The sequence below is a fragment of the Parus major genome, chromosome 8, assembly GCF_001522545.3.
Source record: "Parus major isolate Abel chromosome 8, Parus_major1.1, whole genome shotgun sequence".
Classification (NCBI taxonomy): Eukaryota; Metazoa; Chordata; class Aves; order Passeriformes; family Paridae; genus Parus; species Parus major.
The window spans coordinates 26172850-26196285 of record NC_031777.1 but is presented as its reverse complement, the minus strand read 5'-3'; the positions used below and the strand labels follow the sequence as shown (position 1 = coordinate 26196285).

General features: G+C 42.9%; 1 protein-coding gene across 4 annotated transcripts in view; it reads left to right on the top strand.

The window, feature by feature from the left end:
* GLIS1 (GLIS family zinc finger 1) overlaps window positions 1-23436 on the top strand; it is a 179989-nt gene that overhangs the window by 149944 nt on the left and 6609 nt on the right. For 3 of the 4 annotated variants that reach the window (XM_015636699.1, XM_015636700.3, XM_015636698.3), the window contains exons 7-9: window positions 2589-2721; window positions 7850-8000; window positions 20643-20827. In XM_015636699.1, coding sequence (XP_015492185.1) covers window positions 2589-2721; window positions 7850-8000; window positions 20643-20827 — 469 coding nt within the window. Of the gene's footprint in view, window positions 1-2588; window positions 2722-7849; window positions 8001-8334; window positions 9505-20642; window positions 20828-23436 lie in introns of those variants that run through there. The other variant, XM_015636701.3, reaches the window with a different exon arrangement.

Below are 23436 nucleotides of genomic sequence, written 5' to 3'. Positions count from 1 at the left end.
CGTAGAGTTCCTTTCCCAGGACAGCTGTGTCCCCTAACTCTGCCTGTAACCCATCTCTCTGGCAGATGTGTGCAGTCTGAGTAGCAGTTCCCAGCACATCAGTGACCAGAGCTCTGCACACTGTGTCAGATACTCAGGGATCACTCATTGCATGGTGAGCTTTGTGCCTGGGAGACACATGTGCTCAGCACCATCCAGGTGTCCATGGCATCAAGTCTTTGCACATATCAGCTCTAGTCAAAAGTTTTATTTAGCCTGGCCACTGCCTAGTTTTCCATCCCAATTTTGTATTACCAGGCCTTGTGGTTTCCCTACAGCTTTCAGCTTTAGAAGATTCCACAGGATGTGCTCTGTGTGTGTGTCCCACAGGCCACAAAATTCCCAACACTTCCCTAGATTAACCTTTTGCTCATAATAAGAGTGCCATGGCAGTAATTGATTAATTCTATGTAATTAATTCTGTGTACTGAGAATAAGAGTCAGAATGGCGTAACAGTAATTGATTAATTTTACGTAATTAATTCTGTGTAATGAGAGTAAGAGTCAGAAGGCCATAGCAGTAACTGAGCACAGGGAGAGGGTGACTGTGGTAGCAGAGTCTTCTGCAATTGCAAGATCTTTGCAACAGGAAGGTTTCTTATATTAAATATCCAACAGATTGTGGAAAGCAACTGTGCTTCCTATTCCAAAGAAGATAACTTCCCCAATTTTCCTTCCTGTGGTTTCTGGCATACTTCAGAGAAACAAGGAGGGAATTATTTCCTAACAGCAAACCTGGGTGTCATTTGTTCAGCTCTGTGTACTGAGCTGAATGCATTAACATGTCACCATCTTTTACACCTAGGGACAGTCCCCACTGTTGCACCTTGTCACCTCCTGAGGCCTCATTCAATTTCTATATGGCAAGGTGGAAAAAAAACCTCAAATCCAAACTTTGAAGGGCACAAAGTTCTTCCTGCATCAGCAGCAGGAGGCCTGAAGCACAGAATCAATCCAGGAAAAAATTGTTAGCACCAGCTGCAAACTCAGGCTGCTTGGATGCACCAAGACATCAATATCCAGGGTTTCATATCACTTAATCTCCTGCCCTGAGGAGTTTTCCTGTGTGCATGAACACAATCTCATATAGACTTATCAAATCTATCTTAAAATAATGTTAGTAACTTGCCTCCCACACCTTATTTGGTAGACCAGTCTAAATCTGCACTCCTCCAGTGGTTTGAAATCATCTTCAGATTTCCTGTCTCATTTATCCATGATAACTTTATGAATATTTGATCCTTCTTTTCCTCAAACTAAAAAAGCACCTGAAAAAGCAGCAGATTTTAAGTGTTTTTTGGTCAGGCTCTCTTAAAAAGGACCAAAGCAAACCTGGCTGATAAAAAAACAAAAAAACCCAGCCTACTTTGGATTTCAGATTTAGGAGAAAAGGCCAAGGACTGTTTATACTCACTTGCTCATGAGTTCTAACTCAGCAAAGACAGTTGTCCATTGGTATCAGCTTCCCAAGAGCTCTGAGTGGAAATGACCTAGCCAAGAAAGAAAAATTAACAAGCTGTTCTGCCAACATGTCTTGCTTGAGATATGCTACCAAAATGTGCCATCTCTGATACAAAACAAAATGCCTGAGCTTAGACTTGTATCAAAGGAATCCTGAGCACTTAGTTCATAGCTTAGAGGATTAGTGCAGTGGTGATATTTGGTTGTTCTGAAAGACTTTACAGGAACAAAACAGGAGAAAGTTAGCTGTTAATTTAGTAGTAGTTTAATTGGCTGCAGATGCACTTTGTGATCCAAATGTCAGATGTTTATCTTGAACCCACAAATGGTTGTAGAGCAGAATTCTGAGGGGGTTTTCTTGGGCCCTTTATTTAGAATACCCAAGCCCAGGGGAGATGGGTATGTGAGGCTGTACCCATAAGGACAATAACTATTAATGGCTGTAGAATATGATGGCTGTTTGTGTAATGTGAGCACTCTGTTATGACAAAAGCTTGGCAGCATCAGCATGTTTGAAAGAGAATTAGAAATGCTTTTCTTTCTTAATTCTCCTCTCCTGCTGTTTTTAATATGATCGACATTGTGGTTTTCAAGAGTTTGCTTCAGACCCTTTTGCCAGAGCTTTAATTTCCATGGAGCACAGCTGACACGTGGGTGGTACCTCTTCCACATCACCGACAGCGCCTCGCTCTGCCAGTTCTAATCTGATAAGCACAAACCCTTTTCTTTCCCTATCAAATGTCTTTCCAAGTGTCACAGTTAGAGGGTGATGCAAACCTTTTGCCACAGAATTCAAGAAACTACAGAAAGCCTGAAAATGTGCTGTTCAATTATTCAGGAGGGTTTGAAGGAACACAGGGTACGTTATTTTCTGAAGCAAACTGGTTGTTGATGTAAGATTAGCACACTTAACTTGTGCACTTCAGAAAACCAAAGTTACTGCTAATTAAAAGTACCAAGTACTACACACATCCTAAGAATAGCATTTCTTCCTTCCATATATAATCTTTAAGAAGATATATGAAGTTAATTATAAATAAATTGGTTTTACTATGTAACACAATGTTTCTTTTATCCTCCTCTTGTAGCTAAAGTCTTGTACTGATATTGAGCAAGACGTACTCAGTGAATGCTTAGCTATCCAACAGCTCCACACGTCTTCACAGCACATCCTGGATGGGAAGTGTGGCAGATCTGTAGGTCCTCATGATTTAATTACAGGTAAGAATACTTCTAGTAAGTGTGGTGCTAAATATGTCATGTAACAGAGGATTTAAACCAGAAAAGCTTTGTCACTGTGGAAGGTGATAAAAACTCCAGACCAACAAATAAGATGAAATAACTCTGTGAGTTGTTCACTTAGGTCTTGCTTTTTTTGGTTTTTCAGAATAACTCAGATAAATAGCACCTGTTAATTTCATGTGAAGAGGGCAGCAGCCCTGCTGAGAATCTGTCTCCATCCATTTGTTCTCCTTTCAAAGTGAGCCTTGGCTTGGGCAGAGTGCAGGTGCAGGAGCTGTGCTAAGTCCAGGCAGATGCTCTGGCACACACTCCCAGCACCAGGGCTTCCTTCAGGAACTGCAGGAAAGCTGATGAGGCTGAGTGTTATGATGCACTTTGGATCATAACAAAAAATAAGGTGATACATGAATGGGGAGAAAACTTGAATTTGAAATGTCAAACCTCCTTCTAATAATATTTTCTAGTATTTCCTCTTTCTTTCTATATTTGCTTTTGTTCTTGTGGTTTGAACAAGAGTTGGCCCTTTTTAGGGACCTTAGACTTTTGTATACATTTTATAGGAAGAGAAAAAGAGGCTTCCATTCCCTTCCGTGGGAAATAAGATCTAGAGTCACAGTTTTTGAACCCCAGCAGAGGATCCTGAATCAGGGATGTGCTTTTTGAGGTTCTGTGTTCAGGCAGCAGAGAGAGGCACTCCCAAAGGCCAGCAGTGTAATTGTAACCTGCCTTCTGCAAGAATCTCCTACTTGTTTTGGTTGCTCCAAATCTTCAAAACAAAAAATCATTTTTCCTGACATCTCCTATCCTCTTTCCTAGTTCAAGTTGCATTAAAATGTTGGAATGTAACTGGTGAACAGAACGGAGTAGAAAGGGAAATACCCCATCATTGTGATGTGCTTTCACTGGGAATCTGCACTCTGGGCTTACATGTGGCTCCTTGAAAACTGGAGAAAGCGGGAGGGATTTGGGGTTTATTTCCAGTCTCTGCCTGTGCCACCTGCACTGAATAAGGTCTGTGAGGGCAGGACGTGGCCTGTGCTGTCCCCTTGACAGCCCCATGTAGCTGGAGCATGGCTTGGCCTCCCCTTCCAGGCAGGGCAGGAAAGAGCAGTGGCATTTTCCTCAGAGCAGGCTGCACTTCAGAACCTCAGAAACAGTCTCAGATTTCAAGTGACAACAATAAAACAGGAAAAGAGTTATTAGCTCACAGATAAACAGACCATCCCTAACCTCTCAGTGTCATTTCAGAGAATCTCTTGTGAAATGAAGGGTTTTATCTGTCTGTAACTCTGGCTTTGTCTGATATGATTTCTGTGCTGATTATATCAATCCATCACCAGGATGTTGTAGAAAAACTGTAAATCTTCCCTGATACTTCCATCAGGTCACTCCATATGAGACCCCATCAATGCACAGCATGAACAAGTGCCAGGGAAAAATAAATCAAGATTTGAAAGACTGTTTTGCAGTGAAACAGAAGTTGCTTCATCTTATGAGCAGTACAATCCACAGGCAAAACTGTTCCTCTGTCATTATTTAGGGCATATAAACCAAAGTGCTGATCCTTACAGAATTAAAGCATAAGGACATTCCTGCTGCCACCTATAGTCTGCAGTGAATGCACTTTGCTCTTCCAAAGGCTGAGGTAACATTTTTTGAGAAATCAGCTATAATACTGTATATATAGGCTATACATGGATAAATACAATGCATGATGTCCTCATATTCCACTTGAAATATGAAATATGAAAACATTCATGGTTTGGGTTTTGGAGTTTGGTTTTTGTGTTGTTTTTTTCAAAGAAACCACATTATTAATGTGCAGAGCTCTGGGCTTTAGGGATCACTTGGATTCCTGGAGAATTTCAGTTTTGTCTTTTTCCAAGTAAAGCACATTTTAAATATGTCAGGGATGAAAGCCCATCATAGAAAAAAACAAAATATTAAAAAAGGCCCCATCCCTTGTGTCTGACTTCAAAGCAGGTAAGACAGTGAGCAGAGGAATGTTTCTGCAGTCAGAGGAACCCATTGTTTGCTGAGATCTTCCTCCTTTTTCCCTCCTCATAACTAAGATGCTTCATGGCTGCACACATTTAACTCTGCCAGTGGACGAGAGTTTGTATCACTCTGGTCCCACTCAGGCATTTTCTCTGGGTTTTATTATTGTTTGCCTGCTCTCAGCATAAAGCTGAGGGGGAAAAGGCTGCTGGTCACAGATGCTCAGAGCACTCTTTTGGCCACAGATGTTAAGGTTAAAGGCCAAGCCATTTAAAGTACTGATTGATGACTTCTGTTTACAAGCCGAGATGGTCAATGTGTGAAGAGGCCCAAGGTGCACAGGCCTGGCGTGGGCTGCACTTACAGGAGTCATTCACAGCAGCTCCAGGGGCTTCTGTGGGACTTCAGGTACACAGAATATTAGTGCTCAGTGCTGAAAAAAATGGGAAAAAAACTGTAAAAGGAAGGAAATTTTGGAAGTACTGAAAATTATACTGAGACTGGATTAGCAACTGCTCTTCCCCCCTTGACGTTTTTGTCCATGGGAGGGAGCTGGGGTGAGGCAGCACAGGGAGTGGTGTGGATGGTTTGGGGGATGTGGGGACACCACGTGCCAGACTCGTGAGTGGTGCTGCACAGAGATGGAGGGAGAGGAGAACTCACTGATGACAAACCCTGCAAGCCTCGGGTCACAGGTCCAAGCAGGGACCTTTTCCCTGAGTCAAATCTGGGATCTGGGAGATGAGATCTGGGAGAGGATGTCCCCAGCTAGAAACTCTTCCAAGCCCAGCAGTGGGCACAGTGCCCACCCCAGCAGTTCCACAGATGGGTAAACTCCTCTGCAGAGGGGTTGGGGGTGGCAGAAACTGGGGGTGACAGAGATTCTGGTTTCTTTCGTGTTTCTGATGTGATGGGTTTGAGTGCAGGGATTATGTGGAACTTGGCTGCTGCCCCTGAGTTGTGGGGTGTTTTTTAAAATATTTATTTTAAATGGTTGTGGGGTAGTATTTTAAATATTTTCTTTCCTCTAGAGCGTTATGGTGATTGTAGGTACTCGGCCACTCTGTCATTTTCATCACCTCAAGGAAAAGGCCAGGAGAGAGACATCCGAAGCATCCATGAACTGTTCAGGGGTGGGATTGAAAGATAAAACATAAAGTATGTTTCCTGGCCACCACACTGCTAAGAAGACCTTTTTTGAGGGCTTTTGAGCATTTTGCACAAGTTGGGGCCAGCAGTGTGGGAGCCTTAGAGCATGGACAGCTTGGTTTGGGTTCTGCAGTTCCCTCCAGGCTGTGCTTTCAATATACCTGAACTAGTGGTGTGGGAAATAGAGCTGAGGTGCAAAATGACACTGAACAGTTGAGGTCAAATTTGGCTCATCTTTCAAGCCTGACAACTAATGTATTAACAGTGAGGATCTGAGGGAAGTGGAAACTGTTGTATTAGAAATGGACTGAAGCCACCAGTGGAAAAGCATTTCCACAATGTAGCATCCTTGCTACTGACTTACTGTTACCAGAGAGGCTTTGACAAATAAATCCTTGCATCACCTGGGAACATCTGACTTCTTAAAGCCCCTTCTGTCTGGTGTGCAGTGCAGAAAGCAAGTTGTTTTTACTGGCTGGTTGACAAATGTTCTGTCTAGCTGGAGACAGAGATGATGTGGTTCAGTTTTGTTGCTTTAGATCTGTCAGCAGCTGAGGACTCATTGTTCATGAGGGGGTTTTGACTCATCTGAAGCCCCTGACAAAGGTGGCTGGAATCTTGCCTCAGTGGTTCTGCTCTTCAGTCACACACAGAAACAGATGCTGACATTCAGATGTTGCTTCTCCACCCCAAGGGTGTCACACATTCCCCACAGCTCTGGATTTTCGTGTTGCCTTCTGCTTGTTCTGTGTCACTGGGAGGCTTTGGGAGGGGTGCAGTCCAGAGCCCTGCCAGTGACATGGGACAGGGCAGAGCACAGCTGGCATGTGGCTCTGTCCTGGATGTGCAGCTCTGCACACACTGAGTGGGAAAGAACAGATGAATGGTACAGGAGGAGAGATGGCAAAGAAAGGCCCCAGAGGGAGTGTGGGGTCTCAGAGCTCTAGAGCTGGGCACTGTGGGGGCTGGGAGACCTCACTTGCTGCTCACAGCCTTCAGGTCACTGTGTGAGTGGCAGTTCTGGATCTTATCCATGTGCACATCTCCTGGGAGGGTGAGACAGAGCTGTGACAGATGTGTTGTGGGCAAACTTAAAGAGGAGCCCTTTTCCCCTGCCATAAGGTGGCATTTGCACGTTCCATGGTTGCACTCCTGTGCTGTCTGTCACCACAGAGACCTGCCCTCAGCGCAGCCTTCACACCAAAAGTTGGCATGAGGGCCCTGAGCCCAGGCAGTTCCTGTCTTGGTGCATGGTCCCTTTTCAGGAAGGGAGAAAAAAATCTAATTCCAACATCTTCATCCAAGAGCCCCAGACAAAGCTTCCTCAACAGCAGGTGTATTTGAAGACACATAGGCACTTGGCTGTTGGTGCCTTGTTGCCATGGTAGAGAAGAGTCCCCAAAAATGGTACATCCACACTCCTTCAGTAATTCTGCACTAGTGAACCTGTTTTCATGATCTCATTAAAAAAATTCTCCTTGTTCCTCTTTGTGTTTAATTTTTTGGGGTTTCATTTGTATCAATGTGTGATGTTTGTAAATGGTTTGGGATGTGGCTTAGTAATGGGAAGTCAAATCAGAGAGTTTGAAATTAACAGCAAAACCCTGGGGTACCATGGTCTGTTTTGCTTTGTGAGCTCCATCCCCTGAGCTCTGCAGGTTCTCTCTCACAGCTATGGGAAAGGCAGGCTGGGAGGCCCACCAAGCCCTCATGGCTGTCAGGAGGGTTCTACAGCTCTGTAGAGTCCAGGAACTCCTGGAGCACCTGGGAGGGTCAGAGAGGAGACACTCACATGTCAAAGTACCATGGCACAGCTCTGAGTGCTGCTCAGGCCCAGGGGTATTCACTGACACACAGGGGCTCGGGGTCAGGTGGGGGATAGGGAAGAAGTTGGAGGCTCCACAGGTCTCACTGATGCTTCCTTGCTTATTCTGTTTTGCCAACTGCTGTGTGTTCCCAGGCATGTACAGTGGATCCAGCACCAACCACAATGGCCCCTCCCCAGCTGTGCTGCCGCCTCCTCATGACATTCCTTCAAGGCACCTTCCCCTCGACTCTGCCCTGGCCAGCCCACATCACCACCAGTCGCCGCTGGAGACTGCCAGGGACGGGTACGTGTGTGATGTGAAACGTGCTGGGCCCGTGTCTGGCATGATAATGGATGATGAATTGTTTATTTTACTTTGCATGGATGCTGTTCAAAAGAAAACACTGGCCCAAACAAAGCAATTTTGTTTGTTTTAGAATCATGGAATAATTTAGTTTTCAAGGGACCTCAGAAGGTCATGTCATCCATGCAGGGCAAACTTGGACATCATTATCAGGTTGTTCAGGGCCTTGTCCTTGTCTTTGGCAAAACACAATGGGATTTTTTTTCTTCCTAGCATGCAGTTACATTTAGATTTTAATTTTGTTTTTTAATTCTTGCTGGATGACTTTTCACAGGTTTGGATGAGCACAGAGAACTTCGCTCAGCTAATGTGAGAAACCTCTCAAAGGGTACAACCCGAACTGTGACTCACTGAGGAATCAGGCTGTGTTTGCCCTAGTAAGACTCTCTCAGTGTCAGAGCCATGGGCTTTCTCACTTCCTTGCTCTCTGATAAGGTTCTGTGCAATGCACCCCTCAGCAGCAGGCTGTACCAAGCCAGATCCCAGTCAGGGGAGAGTGTTGAATCCCACTGATTGTGTGGATTGCACTGCTACAGCACAATACAATTCCGTGGCTACAGGCTGTGATACTTCTAAAGCACCGTTTGCTCAAGGCTCTTGTAACGTCTTCTCAACAGTAAAGAATCTCTGCAAGCCACAAAACTCTGCTCTAACCTTTTTACTCAGATTTTTTTGGTGCCTGGCCTCATGCAAATTCAGCTTCATACTTTTACAGTTTTACTTCCCAGCACTTTGAATGGAGAAAAGACTCTGATTTGGCTTTACTGATGGGAATTTAAGATACAGAGAGATTAAAGGATTTTCTTCCCTAAAGAACATGTTGGTGTCCTTTAGCAAATACAACAATTAAATGTAGAGTTTTCCCATCCTAATCCAGTGATTGACCTTTCCATTCTTTCATATGGGGCAAGGGAAGCCCAGAAAGATTTTAAGCAAAGGGCAGAACGCAGAGTGTGTGTGGCATTGAAGAGGTACGATAAGGAAATTTACACTTGGGGTGATTGGAGAACGATCTAATTGAGGAAATTCAGTTAGGAGCAAATTAGTCCTTATTTTCCTAATTGGGGAAGGAATTCTGCAGCAATCTGAGCTTCTGTACCCTCTGCTCCTTCAGCTTTCTCTTCTGACCTCAGCCGGTAGCAGGCAGCAGTGTCCCCCTCCCAGGATGATGGATGGACTTATCCTGTCCTTGTCCCATAAAATGCCTGTGCCAGCCCTTCCCTGCCCTGCCCCATTCCCGATCTTGTATTTCCTGCTGGCACACTCATTCCCATGGCACAGTCGTGGCCAGCAGGAGGCACTGGAAATTACTCCAGATAAATCAAAGTTTTCTGTAGCAGAGAAGGCAGTAGAGCAAATCAGAGGAATGGAGACAGACATTCCAAAGTGAAGGTCATCCATGAGCTGTTCTTTCCCTGCAGAATGACCTGAGCCTGTTGGAGTGGGATCCCTCCCTCTGTCTGCTCTCAGTGTACTGCTCAGCTGTTTCCTCTTGGAGGTGATTCCTAGGGGAGTTGAGGCAAAAAATCCCAACCAAGAATGAAATAAAGTAAGGATATACTCTGGGAAGGATTTAGCAGGCTGTCAGGAAGGTGGATTTGTTTCTAAGGCACTTTGTGTTCTGGTGCTGCTAATAAGAAATGAAAGCAAAGGCCTGACCATCGTGAGGGCAACAGACAAGTTTCCAGTTTGAGTGTCTGGAAGCTCCCAGATGAATTCTCATTCCTGGTGTCTCCATTCCAGAGCACAGCACTTCCAGCAGGAGCACCGTGGTCAGTGGGCTGAGCCTCTCACTCAGCTGCTGCAAACACACCAAAGTTTCCATCAGAATTGTCTCTGCCAATTCCAGCTTTAGAGCAGTGCAGATTCTTTCTTGGAGACAGCAGTGCTGATTTCTTATCTCACTGCTCATGTACCTAAGTAAAGTCTTTGCCCAAATATCCTATGACAAAATGTGGGAGTTAGATAACAGATAACCATGAGCCAAACATCAGGGAATGGAGACTGGAATGTATTTCTGAATAGTTATTTTAAAACAGGGCATCCAGTTGCATGACATAGTTACTTGGAATTTTTCAGCATCTCAAATACCATTTTCTAAACTCAAAATAATCTTCATTCAGCATTGTCATTCCCAGTCCAAGATCCTTCTGCTGTATTTAATTCTTTATTCATTTATACATTATTCATGACTGCTGAAATGCAGCCTGTACATGACATCTTAATTGCAAGTGCAGAAACTTTGTGTGAACTAATTAATAGTCCTTGAGATTCATTTAGCACAGTTTTGTTTAAAGCACCCATCCACTCAACTGGGCAAAATCACGTAACACTCTCATGCTTGGAGGATTCCAGGGCTGTTCCCCCTTGGGCAGCTCAGGGCAGTGCCATCCCTCCTGGAATGTACACGAGGTTTGCAGTGGGAAGGGAACCCCTCCCCACAGAGCTGCAGCTCTGGCACACACAGGGTCTGCTCTGGCCTCATTTCTTGGCTGTCTCAGCATTCGGGTGTGAGCAGACACAGAGAATTCCCGCTCTGTGGATCGGGACCATGACAAGGCTGGATCACATCGTGCATGTGGCAGGAACCAAGTGATTACTATCAAGAAATCTAATTACTGAGTCATCAAATGAGCAAGATGCCAAAAATTACATGAGGCAGAGTACAAATAGTCTACTCAAGTTTGACATGAGACTCAGAATTTGATTTAAAGGCTTTTTCTTCTTTTTTTTTAACAAAAAAGCCCTATGTTACACTGTCTTTTGCCAAAGTCAATACCAAGTGCAGCAGTCAATTTTCCCAAATGGTTTGCTGAGACATTTAAATAGTTTGACAAAATTATCTAATTCACTTGAAAATGTTCTAACAAAATCTGACCTCATTACCAAATGTATTTATACTGGCTTTATTCAATATGGAGCACATTTTTTCAAATTCTGGAATGAAGTGTATGCTACACTTAAAAAATCTACTTATACTGATATTAATTTAGCTAAAAGTGGTTGGCTGAGAAATACTTCAGCATGCAGAAAGTGGGCTTGGCATGATCCAGGTTAAAAATGTATATTTATTTTTTATTTCAGGTAGCAAAGGTTTATTTTAGCATTTCTTGTAGCATTTGCCATGTATAATGTCAAACTGGGTTTCATTTTGCCCATTGCAAAAATAGCCTATTTTGGTTTGTAGCAGAGTGTGGACAGAAAAAACAGCTTTTAGTATTAAATCTTGGGTGACTGTTGCACTTGGCTTCCTTTCTACTATTTTTTTAGCTGTTATTATCTAAGTCATCTAAAAATGTACTTAGTTTCATTTTTAGACTATCTCTGTAAATTGCAATTTAGAATATTCAGTGTGATAAATTATCAGCTTTAATGAAACTGATCTGACTGAAGTTAAGTGAGTTTGAGTGGTGGCACCAAGTTTGGGATTTGCACCAATTTAGTGCAATGGCCCAACAAGGTCACTTTGTAGGACCTGAACATGATCCCTGTGTGTGTGACTGAGGCTCTCTGTCACTTGTGCTGCTGTGACAAACAGCGCTTCTGTTCCCAGCAGGAGCTGGGGCACTGACAAATAATGGCTTGATTGGGAGGGTGATGTGTCTCCAAGGGAAAGGAAAGTGAAACCATTTTTTAATATTCCTGTGGTAATTTAGGTCATTTCTGCTCTGTAAACACACCAGTAAATGAAGAAGTAGTGGGATTAAGGCATCTGTGATGTGCAGAGGTGGTGATTAATGAGGACTCTGAACCAAATCTGGTGAGCCTTTAATATAAAGGATTAGCTCTAAGCAAGGTGAGAGGGAAGGGCTCACACAACTCCCTTTGCCTGGACTTCTCCCCAGCCAACTGCAGCCAGCTCAAACCAGGGGCCAGACCCCCCTGAAGTGACACTGACCCCCCCAGAAAATCACAAGAAATGGGATTTAAGAACTATCAAGTGAAAAGAGACATTTTAATCAGGGCGCTTAAACATCAGAGTTTTTGTTTGCTTGCTTCTTAGCACCTGTTATTTCAAATACCACAGGAATACTTCAGTGTAAAGAGTTCTCTGTTAAAAACTTAGTCCTTCACTTCTTTTTACATCAAGTAACATGAGGTACACAGAGCCTCCCTTTTGCTCAGCCAGGCTACACCAGGTATGAAATCCCTGGCATTTTTAAGCTTGAAACTAAACACACAGAGTAAAATCTTGTCAGTTATATGGGGGAGATTCTTTCCTGTGCTGTCTCTTTGAGCTGCCAGGATCCAGGCCAGGTAGGAAAAGACATTTGTGCTCCTAATTCTCATTACTTTAGGAGACAATTAGGTGTCTTAGCCACTTACGTCTGATTCTTATTAATCTTGTTTATTGATTAATCTTTTAATTTAAGTTTGGGAGCTCATATAATTCAGTGGACTAGGAACTGACACGCTATTAGGATCTTTGTAGGAAAGAAACTTTAACTCTCTAGAAGTGCTCTGGAGAACTAAATACCTGCACAGACTTTCTGACAGACCAAGGAGATCCATCCCTCATTCTCTGTGGATTCCAGTGGAGAATACTCTTCATTTATAACAGAATACACAAGTCAGTGGTTTAGTCTTCCCTTCAAAAGCACTAAAACCAGTAACAAGAAACAGATATCTCTGACAGCTGAAAACATTTTCAATGGAGGAAGCCAAGAACCCTTCATAATTTATCTCAGTGTTATGGATCTGAGCACGCAAAAGGGGCATCAGTACATCTGTCCAGAAAGAACAATGTACAGGTGCGGCACTGAGCCCCACAAAACAAAGAAAATCAGTAATTAAAAGCATCTGCTTTCAAATCCCAAGTCATTTATCTCGTTGTAGAAAATGTGATCAGAATTCATTCATAATCATGTCCAGATAGGCTTATACAGGTTCCCCCCCTCCTCCTCTTAAAGCAAAATTAGCATTAGCATAGGCTTACTTCAACAGTTACATGCCTAAGGATAACCTGGTGCTGGATCCTGGGGTAAATGCTGTTTGTCCATCAGCTGAAATAGGTGGGTAAATGTTTCATTTGAGTTTCTGAGAGGGCTGGACTGACTCTCAGGATCCTGAGAGCCTCTACCAGAGCCTCTCAAAGTAAGGGCCGTGGTGCCTGCCCAGAGGAGACACTGTAAGGAAATCTGAGTGAGAAATCAGAGAGTTACAGGAGAAGGTGGGAGGTTAAAGGAGATGGTCAGAGTAACTCAGAAAGCATTTAAGATGGATTCAGCCAGAGCTCTGCATTACATTAATGATTTTAGCCATTACTGGATTTATCTGTAGTTAAATTTGCACTTAACATTTGTACAGCTGTTTTTTTCTCTTTTTTCCCAAATTTTGGTTTGTTTTTTAAGCAAAACCTCTGCAGTTTGATGCAAACCATATACACCAAAGACAGGAGTCTATAATGGTGTAACAAATAATGAAGCTGTTTTCACATCTTCCACTATTGTGTAGTGTGTTGTGTTCTACCTGGCAAAGCTGAAGACAGCAGACATCAGTACCTGTACAGAACCCACCTGGAAGCATCTTGCTGTCTGTTAGCCAGAGAATAATGACCTTAAATGACTGAAATAAGATAGATCAGTCAAGCATGCAGCACATGCCAGATAATCTGGAGTAGACAGACTCTGTGTTTGATTACATGTTTTGTAATTGACTTCCTGGCAATCACTTGAACCTAAGGCACTGCTCTTTATTTAAATAAGTTTTGATATTTCTTTGACCATATTAATAAGGCTTTTATTTCACTCCAAAATACCTTTTTTTGCTAGACTGTAAGCAAGAATAATTTTTCAAATCTCCTTCATGCGTAGTGACTTCCACTGTAGCGATTCATCAGCTTCATTTCAGAGGTTATTAAACAAACCCTTATAAATACAAACATCCTTTGGAGTGGCACAGTTCCCATGATGATCCCTATGAGGAACTGCTCTGCAGAAATTGCACATCTCAGGTCAGAACAATTGGAGATACTCATTTGACACAGAGTAAGTGTGTTTGTGTGTTTTGTGAGCTTGTGTAGATGATGAAATGCATGACAAACACTGAGTTATGTTCTGTGCCCCACTCAGACTTGCACATGTGTTTGCTAGAGCAGACAGGGAGGATTTCAGGATTTCAGGAAGCCCCTCTGGGCCCAAATAGCAGGCCCACACAGAAAACCCCTGAGTGTACCAGGAGAGGACTCTAAGGGCTCCTTTATGATTCTGAACATGAAATTGCTTTCTTCTCACTGTTACTGGTATCACTAGGAATACTCTGAAGCAACTCAATGACCTGTGTCTCACCAGTCACATGAAAGTTCCTGTGAATAAAGCTCTCCATAATATTTATGAAGCCCCGCTTACTCCTTAGAGCTGAGCAGCTCCTGCACTTGTGGACTTGGCTCAGATTGTGAGTGAGTGAGTGAAGGTGCAGAACTGGGTCCAGCTAATCCAGGGTGGCATTTTGAGTGAAAATTAGTGTTTTGTATTTGTCTAAAAGCCAGAATAAGGCAGCCACTGCCTTGGCACTACTTTCAGGATGTCACACACGGGTGTGTCACAGGCTGCAGCTGCAGCAGAGCAGGGACAGAGCCTCTGGCCATGCTGGTGGGAAAACCAGAGACAGGGTATTGTACCTTGGAGTACCTTGTTGTACCTTGGAGTCACAGCCCCAGGACTTGGGTGCTCATTGTTTCTAGGAAAAGGTAAGAAATGCAGTGATGCCCAGCAAGATGATCTGTGGTGAAGGATTTATTATATATCGGGGAGGGGAGGGGGGGTAAGGAGAAAGGAATAAAGAGGGAGAGAAGGAAAAGATTCCTTGCATTCCAGAATCATAGCCAGAGGCACCTGGCAGTGATTAGTGCAGAGGTTCACCAAACTTCAGATAGAGTCTGTCTTACAAAAAAGTCCAAAAGAGTGAACGGTGTAACTGTTTCCTGAGCATGTGCTGACAGAAATTCCCGTAGGGCAAGACCCAGAACAGAAACACGTGGCCAGAGATTGGGCTCTATCCAGGGACCTGATTAGCAGAGCTTTACACATCATTTTTAATATTATGGGAAGAGATGAAAATCCGTGTTAACTTTTTTTTCCATTAAAAAAAATAATCTCCTGGTCCTGGAACTGAATTGGACTTTCTCACAATATCAGTGACTATAATGCTTGGGGGAGAGATTTTATGAATGAACTGGTTGGTTTTATGGGAGAACCTCATCTCATGGAAACTCTCAGTTCCTGTAAGTGGCTACAGTGCTGCACTTCAGATAAAATTTGGGGCTGCTTTGGTTTGTGCTTCTTACTCTGGTGTTTTACTTGCTGTTTTTCTTCATGTTAATCTGAGTTAAAACATGATTCTCAAAAGTCACGATTTTTCTATCTGGCAGTACTGCTGTACATGGAACTGTTACAGAATAGTCTTGTAACCCAAAATATACAAAAAATGACATAAAGGACAGATGTTTTTCAGCCTGGTTTTGGTCCTGTTTCCACTGAACTCAATGGGATATGGGTTGAGGTTCTTTGTCTAGCTGAGGAATCTGCCAATCAAGCCATCACACCATTAAAAAACAACAAACCCAGACAGTTTTCATATTGGAAACATCCCTGTCTTACATATTTCCATTTGCACTTACACTTCATTCCTATTTATAATTAAAAATCTTAGTTTGAATTTATTTTTATTATTTTTCAATTTTCTGTTCCACTCAGTATTTACTAAGTATACTGTATGTAGTTTTTGGCAGTCAAGTTCTAGCCAAGCTCTCTTATCTTGAAAGGAGCTTTATAATTTCTTATTCTGTTAATTTGTCCTGGAACTGGTATTGAACAAAGACTAAAACAGAGGGGAAATCTATTTCTTCCTCAGACTAAGCACTGTGGATATATAGAAGACACCTATCCAGACATTGTGATGGAAGTCTCACAAGAATCCATGTCCATCTGTATTTTTTATTTTATTTTTCAGTTCTTTATGTTGCACTGATATTGGAACAGGACATTTGGTGTGCACTGGGAGAATACAGAGATCCTTAAACACCCCTGCCTGCTTGGGGAGGCTGAGTGTGCAGACAGGATAAATAATTATAAAGCAAAGTCATAGTACTTGTAGCTTTTCGGTGTGTTTTCTGTAGGTCACTGATAGCTTATGGCATACAGGGGTAGTTCCCTAAACACAGGCCTTACTTAAAATTTAATATAAACTTCCACCACCCAAAATATATTGTTAAAGCATGATCACAAGAAAGTTTATATAAAAAGTTTTACTGGGATTTGTTTGAGATTCCTAAGGGGTGCACTTGGAAAGGGAGAGGACGATCAATTTTTTCTATATTTTGACTTTAAATTTTCTCTTTTAAAAAGGTCTTCTGTTAGGACCAAGATTTCTGAGCATTCCCATTGATGTGAGTGACAAATGCTTTCCAGTAGAACTGAGGAACTGGTTTGTTGTCCATGACTGACACTTGGTTTCATGATTTTTGTGGGTAGAATCCTACTTGACTGCTGGAGTTCCTGTGGGAAGGGCTGTGAAGCCAGGCATTTTCAGGCAGTGTTGGTGCAGAAATGTGCACAGTGCCACAGATAAGGTGGTTACTCACTTAGGCTCAGTTATTCCCAAAGTTTCCTTTTGGTTGTGTGTATGAATCACGTAAGATTTTTCTGAGTAGTCCTTTTCCTTGATTGCCTGCTGATGCCTCCTCAGAGGAAACATTGGCCCTGCAATCCCACGTGAAATCCCGGCTCCCTCAGACAGGAATTCCATCTCCAGACCATCCTCCAGTGGTGCTTCAGGGGGAACTGGAAAAGGCCCCCAGTACAGTCACCCTGAGCTGTGTGGTGAGTGAAGAGAGCAGAATTCCTCTTTGCCTCCATGGGTGACCACTTTACATCCTGAAGCACAAGATATGATTACCCCTCACTTAGCATGGAAATGTTGGTTTTGGCCATTAAATTATTCAGTCCCTTCATAAAAAAATAGGTATTTTGTTTGATTCTTTGGCTCCTGTGGCTGTGAATGGCACAGGCCAGGGCATGCTGTGTGAGCAAAATGTTCCTTTTGTTTCCAGCCAGCTCCTTCTCTCCATGGTACATGTCCTGTTGTTCCTGTGTCTTGGACATGGTGGAGAGGAGGCTCCCCCATCACACCCTTGTATGGCCCTCAACAGAAATATTACAAAGAGCCAGGAGCCCTCAAATGTAATGAATTGTGGAAGGATACGGATTTTTTTCATGCCTGTGCAAGTATTTATATCTTTATATATATAACTATATATAGGCACAGATATATATTAAAAGGCCCCAAAGGACCTGCAAATTTACTGAATTATGCAAGTTACAATTAAGGTAAAATATATGGTATATATTTATTATTACTATCCAAACCAAAGCAAACTGTGGTTTGTAGTACAGTATTAACAGGAAATGTGCAGGCTATTAGTTATTGAAACACACGTGCCTGAGCTCCTGCCTGGGAATTTTAGTGTATCCAGCTGAGTTCCTGCTGTAAGTCAGTGTTTCATCTTCCACACAGAAGGCATCACCTTTTAGGCTCCAATGCATTATTTGTTTAATTTGTATCAGGAATGATCCCTCCTCCTTTAACAACCTGAGTATCACAGCAACCTAATTAGTATGCAGATATTCAGGAGAGAATTAAAAACACAGCACTGGAGAGTGGACAGCTTCGCTGATGAAAATCTCCCCTTGAGCGTGCCAGAGCACATTCACACGTGCACACACACACAGAGGGTAATACTTTAGGGACCAGCTTGAACTGTAGGGATTGTGAGGAATATTTTAAGGACACAGATCCCCATGTTGACCACTTGCGCTAGCATAGCCAGATTTTTCTGCTGAGCAAAGTTCTTTCCTAGCTGAAAACTCTGCCTTAACTTCCAGGAAACATATTAAATTCCTTGCTGGGAGAGCCTGAGCAGAACACAGCAGGTTTTTATGGTGAACTGCTCAACTCTGTGAAACTCTCTCGATGCAGAGGAGGCAGTGATGCTCAAGTGTTACCCGGAGCTGTCAGGGTTTCGGCTCAGGTTCCTGCTCCTAGGATACAGCTGCCCACAGGCAGCAATGTTTGCTGAGCTCCAGCACCGGGGCAGCCGTGGCCGGCAGGAGCAGCGAGCTGGCAGCTCCGCACACTGCTCGGCATTCCCAGCTGGAGCAGGGCCCGCGGCCCTCCGGCCTTGCAGGGGACCTCGCCACCCTTAAAGACTCAAATGTTTCGAGGCTCAAATCCTGTCGAGCTCACACACAGGAAAAACAGGAATGCAAGAGTGTGAGTGAGGACAAGCGCTGCTTTAAAAATAACAATAACAACTTAAATTCTTCTCCCATGGTTCAGATTTAAGTAGCCTCTGGGAGTAGTTAAACTGGGTAGGGAAGCTGGGATTTTTAGTATTCCCACAGCTGGATACCTAAGCGTACCATTTTTGTTCGGCAAGCAGCATGATTGCATAGAATTTAGAAGCACGATGGCCCATCCTGACAAAGCGCTCGGAGCAGCCCGGCAGGTCTCCGTGGGGTGCTGCGTTTCCCAGCAGTAGCCAGGACAGGACATTCCAAGAGCAGGCAGAGGAAACCCAACACAGGCATTTGCAGAGGACTCGCTCCCCAGAAGCATTTCCCTCCTCTATTCAGAGTGGTTTCTGGCTCATCCCGGCATTGGAGTTTTTAGTACGTCTTTTGTTTCTCTTTTAAAAGTGTGTGTGGTCATTACCCATATAAATGTCACTATCATGACTTCTTTTAGCTATCATCTTTCCAACGAAAACAACTGCAATCTTTTGAGTCTCAGCTAGAAGTGTTTCCAGGCGCTGCTGGCGCGTGTAGGACGGTGTCTGTGTCGCCGTGTTGCGGAGGAGGGCCCGGGCAGTGCCTCAGCCCCGGCGGAGCGGGCCGAGCTCCCGTGAGGGCCCGCCGGGCCTGGCCGGGGCTCTGCAGAGCCGGGCCCGCACAGCGCTCGCAGGGAATGCGGTCCCCGAGCTCCCCGAGCCCCGCCACGGCCGCGCTGAGCCCTCTGAGGGAAAGCTCCGGCCCCAGGGGAGCTGCCCCTGGCGTTTGGCTGCTGCTGCTGCTGCTGCGCAAATAAATCGGTGTTTTCCCTGCATCTGCCTCAGCAGCGCGGGCTGCAGAGAGTTCGGTCCCTGACCTGAGCAGAGCACAGGTGGCCCCAGCACCCCCCGGTCCCTTTTTGGCACCTTTGCAGTCCCAGGCCTTTGCCAAACCAAAACAAATAGGATATTTTTCTCCTTACGTGTTGGCTCCTTTAATTTGACAGTAGCCCTGTTTCTTTTACATATTACTGATCAGCACTTACTGCAGGGGGTATCTCACAAAAAAAAAAATTGTTTTCCAGTTCTTGCTATTTGACTTGAAGTGATCTTTGCCTTCACCCATTTAACAGTGCTAGTTTAATTCCTCAGTTTAGTTTGGGGAGATTCAGTCTTTGTGGTCTGTATTACAAGTCTTGCTTACTTGTTCTGGGAGATGGAATTTTTTGAGCATAGGATGGGCTTGGATTGGTTGATTTAAACCCCTTCTAATATTGAGAGCCTCACTGTGACAGCTTTTGGCAGCGTTCCTGTGCCTCTCATGTTAAATTTGGTTAAGCTGTTGTCACCATTTATTCACAGTTCCCCTCTGTTTACCTCCTGCACGTTCCCATGTAGTGCTTTAGCCCTCACTGGAGCACAGCCTCACTCCCAATGTCAGTCCAACTGCTCCCAAGAAGCCATCATGTGAAATGATGGTTTATGGTGTTTGAACAGCTTGTAGGGGTAGAGGAAGACACCAGTGAGAGATTTAAGTTTTTATTTAGTTCATTTTTGTCTGCCTCCAACTGTTTGTGCTCAGTATTTTTTCCAGCTTGGTGATACCTATTACAACCTGCAGAGGTTGTTTTATTTTTCGTCCTCGGGTTCTCTAGCTGGGAAGTTTCCGCAGGGTGTCTCTCAGACATTGAGGTGGATTTTGCAGCATCTGAAGGTTTTGGTGCTGCTCAAAGAGGTCCTTCTTAGGTTTAGCAAAAGCTCCAGAGGCAGCAGAGAGTGTGTTGAGAGCTCTCCGTGTCCTGTTTGACAGGGCACCACAGGGCTGGAGGGCACAGAGCCCCTTGTCACAGGGTACGAGGTCCACTCTTTGCTCATCTGCAGGGTGAAACTAATGCTTTTCTTTGTCTTGGCTGTAGACCCTGTTAAGCTGTGAAGGCACTTGAACAATTTACTTGCATTTCCTCATTCTAGCTACATTTTCCACTCCTGTTTCTGGACATGTATCTCAGCTGACAAAATTCTAAATCACACTGAGCTGTGTTTAAGTTGTTCTCTCAGGAGTGGTGTCATTTTGATCCTGTCATTATGGTGAGTGCAGTAAGTCAGTGTAAAGGAGCAGAATTCCTTGGATAACTCTCTTGCCTCCTAGCAAATATCTGAAGGTAGCACTGCATTGTTGTCCTTTTTTTCAATATAATTTGTACCTTCTAAACAGACTTCTCTGTAGTTTGACCATTATGGAAATAGTTCATTCAAGTATTTCATTTTGCCATATTATGATGTGATATGTGAAGTTTTTCTGTATTTTCTTTTTCTAGGCTTGCTCCCAACATAATCTCTCCACTTGTCAGCCCCCTGAAAGCTTTAGTTCCACCTTCCCTCTTGCAGAAACACGGCTCTCCATCATCCCACAGCCAGTCACCCAACGGGCAGCAGTTTTCTGGGATACCAAACACACCGTACACCCCATTTCCCAACCAGTCTGTACAGCAGGGATCTCAAGGTAACTCTTCTCTCTTCTTGTTTCTTGCAACTTTTCTAATTTCTAGCTGGAGAGAAGGAATTTATTTTGCTTTTTCATATTTGGCTAATACTGTCAGCATTTCAGTGGGAACTCCGCTTTTTGAATTGGATTGATGTACATACAGATGGAAATTTTCAGACAGGTCCATGCTGTTATATGTCATCATAATGGGGAAGGCTGTCCCAACAGCAGATTTATTGCATTTATTCAGGTCCTTCAGTAGAAGGCTGCTGGTCATCCAGCCTGGAGAGTGACCCTGCAAGAGCCATCCAGTCCCAAAATCCATGAGGCACACCTTGGCAGTGTCCTGCTCAGTCCACTCATAGTGATGCACAAGACATGGAATTAGACAAAGAAAACAAACTTTTTTTCATTTATTATTTGGAAGTTTAGCTTGTTTCACATTATATAGTAACATGAAAATGCACTCTGTACAACTGTAGAGTGCCTGTGGGGTTTGAGGACAGGAATGGGAGCAGTAAGCAGCTGTCCCACAGTTTAATTTAAAACATTTTTTGTTCTGAATTACTCAGCCTTTTTAATTGTGAGCTTACATACCTATCCTGGAGTTCTGCTGTGGGAACTAATTAATGTTCCTGAAATTTTTGAGGCACAAATTAGCAAGATATTATTATCATCACAGATTCTTCCACTAACAGGAGCTTGCATATTTTCAGAAATCTGTTATGCAGTCCAGATGGAGAGCTGCTAAAATTTGGTAAATATTCCCAATAAAGAAGTGTGCAGGACATCTGTCTGCTTGCAAGAGCCTGAGCACAAGCCCATGAGCAGCTCCCAGCTGGGTTGGGGTTGGGTATCCCAACAGTTCCCTCTGCCCCTCGTTCTCAGAGAAGTGTTTTTGCTCTTTGGTTGGACAGGCTTAGGCTGAAAAGTTAAAGCGTATTATATTTAATGATTTGTGCTGAAGGGAAAACTAACTCAACCTGATGCTCAACAGATTATTCAATTTAAAAAGATTAACTCTGTAAGGGAGAAGTGGCAGATTTATGATAGCATATAATGATATATGATTATGTTGCTATAATGAGCTAAATAACTACAAGCCACAAGAGGAAAGTTTAGCAGCTCATTACTATGGCAGAAACAAATGCATAGACAGAACAAGTTTTGAACCACTTAAATAAATTGACTTTATTCCTTAAGAAAACCACATTTCCTTTTCAATGAATTGTTGCTTTCTAAGTGTTATGTCATGTGGTTTTGAAAAAGCAATAATTTTCCACTTTGGCCAAATGTTGAAGTATTATTATAAATTAATTATGGAAATGGTCATTCCAAAATCAGTTTTGATTAGCAGCCTTTGAAACCAATTATCTGTAAACTGTACTTAACTGTACCTGCTTTACTTTTTCTTTCTTTTTTTTGCCTCTCAGTTCATTAAGAGCACATTTTTCTAATGGAATCTGTAATAAACTGGGTGTCTTGAATTTTTGCCAAAAAAAGGTACACCACATAAACCTAGTGTAGAACCAGGCATATGTACAGAAGCACATAAACAGTGTGGATGTGGAATTTTTAGGAGATGGCAGCTTCGTCAGGCTGGTAGCAAAAATATTGATAATGAAAGAACAAGCTGACATTATTTATATGTTTTAACCTAGCTGTAGTAAGATCACATGGAAATCATTACATGCTGAAAGAATTTGGCAGGCAATGGAATCCTGTAGTTATTTATACCTGACATGATTTCTTGTCAGAAATTTTATGGAATTTGAAAAGCTGAGATTTATTTGCAAATACATGTAAATGACATGACATAACAAGATGGTATTTAATAGGCATATTCCAATTATTTGCTCATTACATCATTTGTTTTAAAGCTGCTTGACATTTTCTAGGCTGTGCCTTAGAGAAGCAGAGGCAGCCAGTGCACTGTGTGAAGTGGCTAAGTGCAGCTTTTCTGCCACAAATTATTTCAAAGCAAAATTTTAACTAAATGTTATGTTTGGAACTCAGTTTATTCCTTTATGAACTGTTATATTTCTACATCTACTGTACATAAAACATTTAATAGTGATCATTTAAACTGACAGGGAATTTAGTAAATTCTTCACTTGAAAATAACCTCAGAAAATTTTTGCTTTAAATCAAAACTGAAGGAAAACCTGAAATCCATGTGGAAAAAAAATATTGGTGAAACACTTATTGCCAAGTTAGTACTACAGATTTTCACTCTAGAAGGAGCAGGAGTGTCTGCACTGGACCAGTCTTCTTGGTTACTTTGTATTTTAACCCTGAAGGGAGCATTTTTTAAGAACTTGTAAAAAATACTTCCTGATTAGTTTACTCTAATCAACCACATGTGGTTGTTAATTGAATGCTTGGTTATGGGATTTTAATCATTAATTCCCCGTATTTTCTCACTGAAGCATTTTAAGAAATCTAAAGGAATTAAAAAAAATAAATAAAAATAAACCACAACTAAATGCAATGAACCCAAAGGGGCCGAAATCCCATTTTTAGTGTCATGCTTTGTTCTGCCTGATTTGTGTTCCTGCTGCACCCTTTCCCTTCCTCACTCCATGTTTTTTCTTTAGTTTTACACCTGCATTTATCCCACTTGAAGG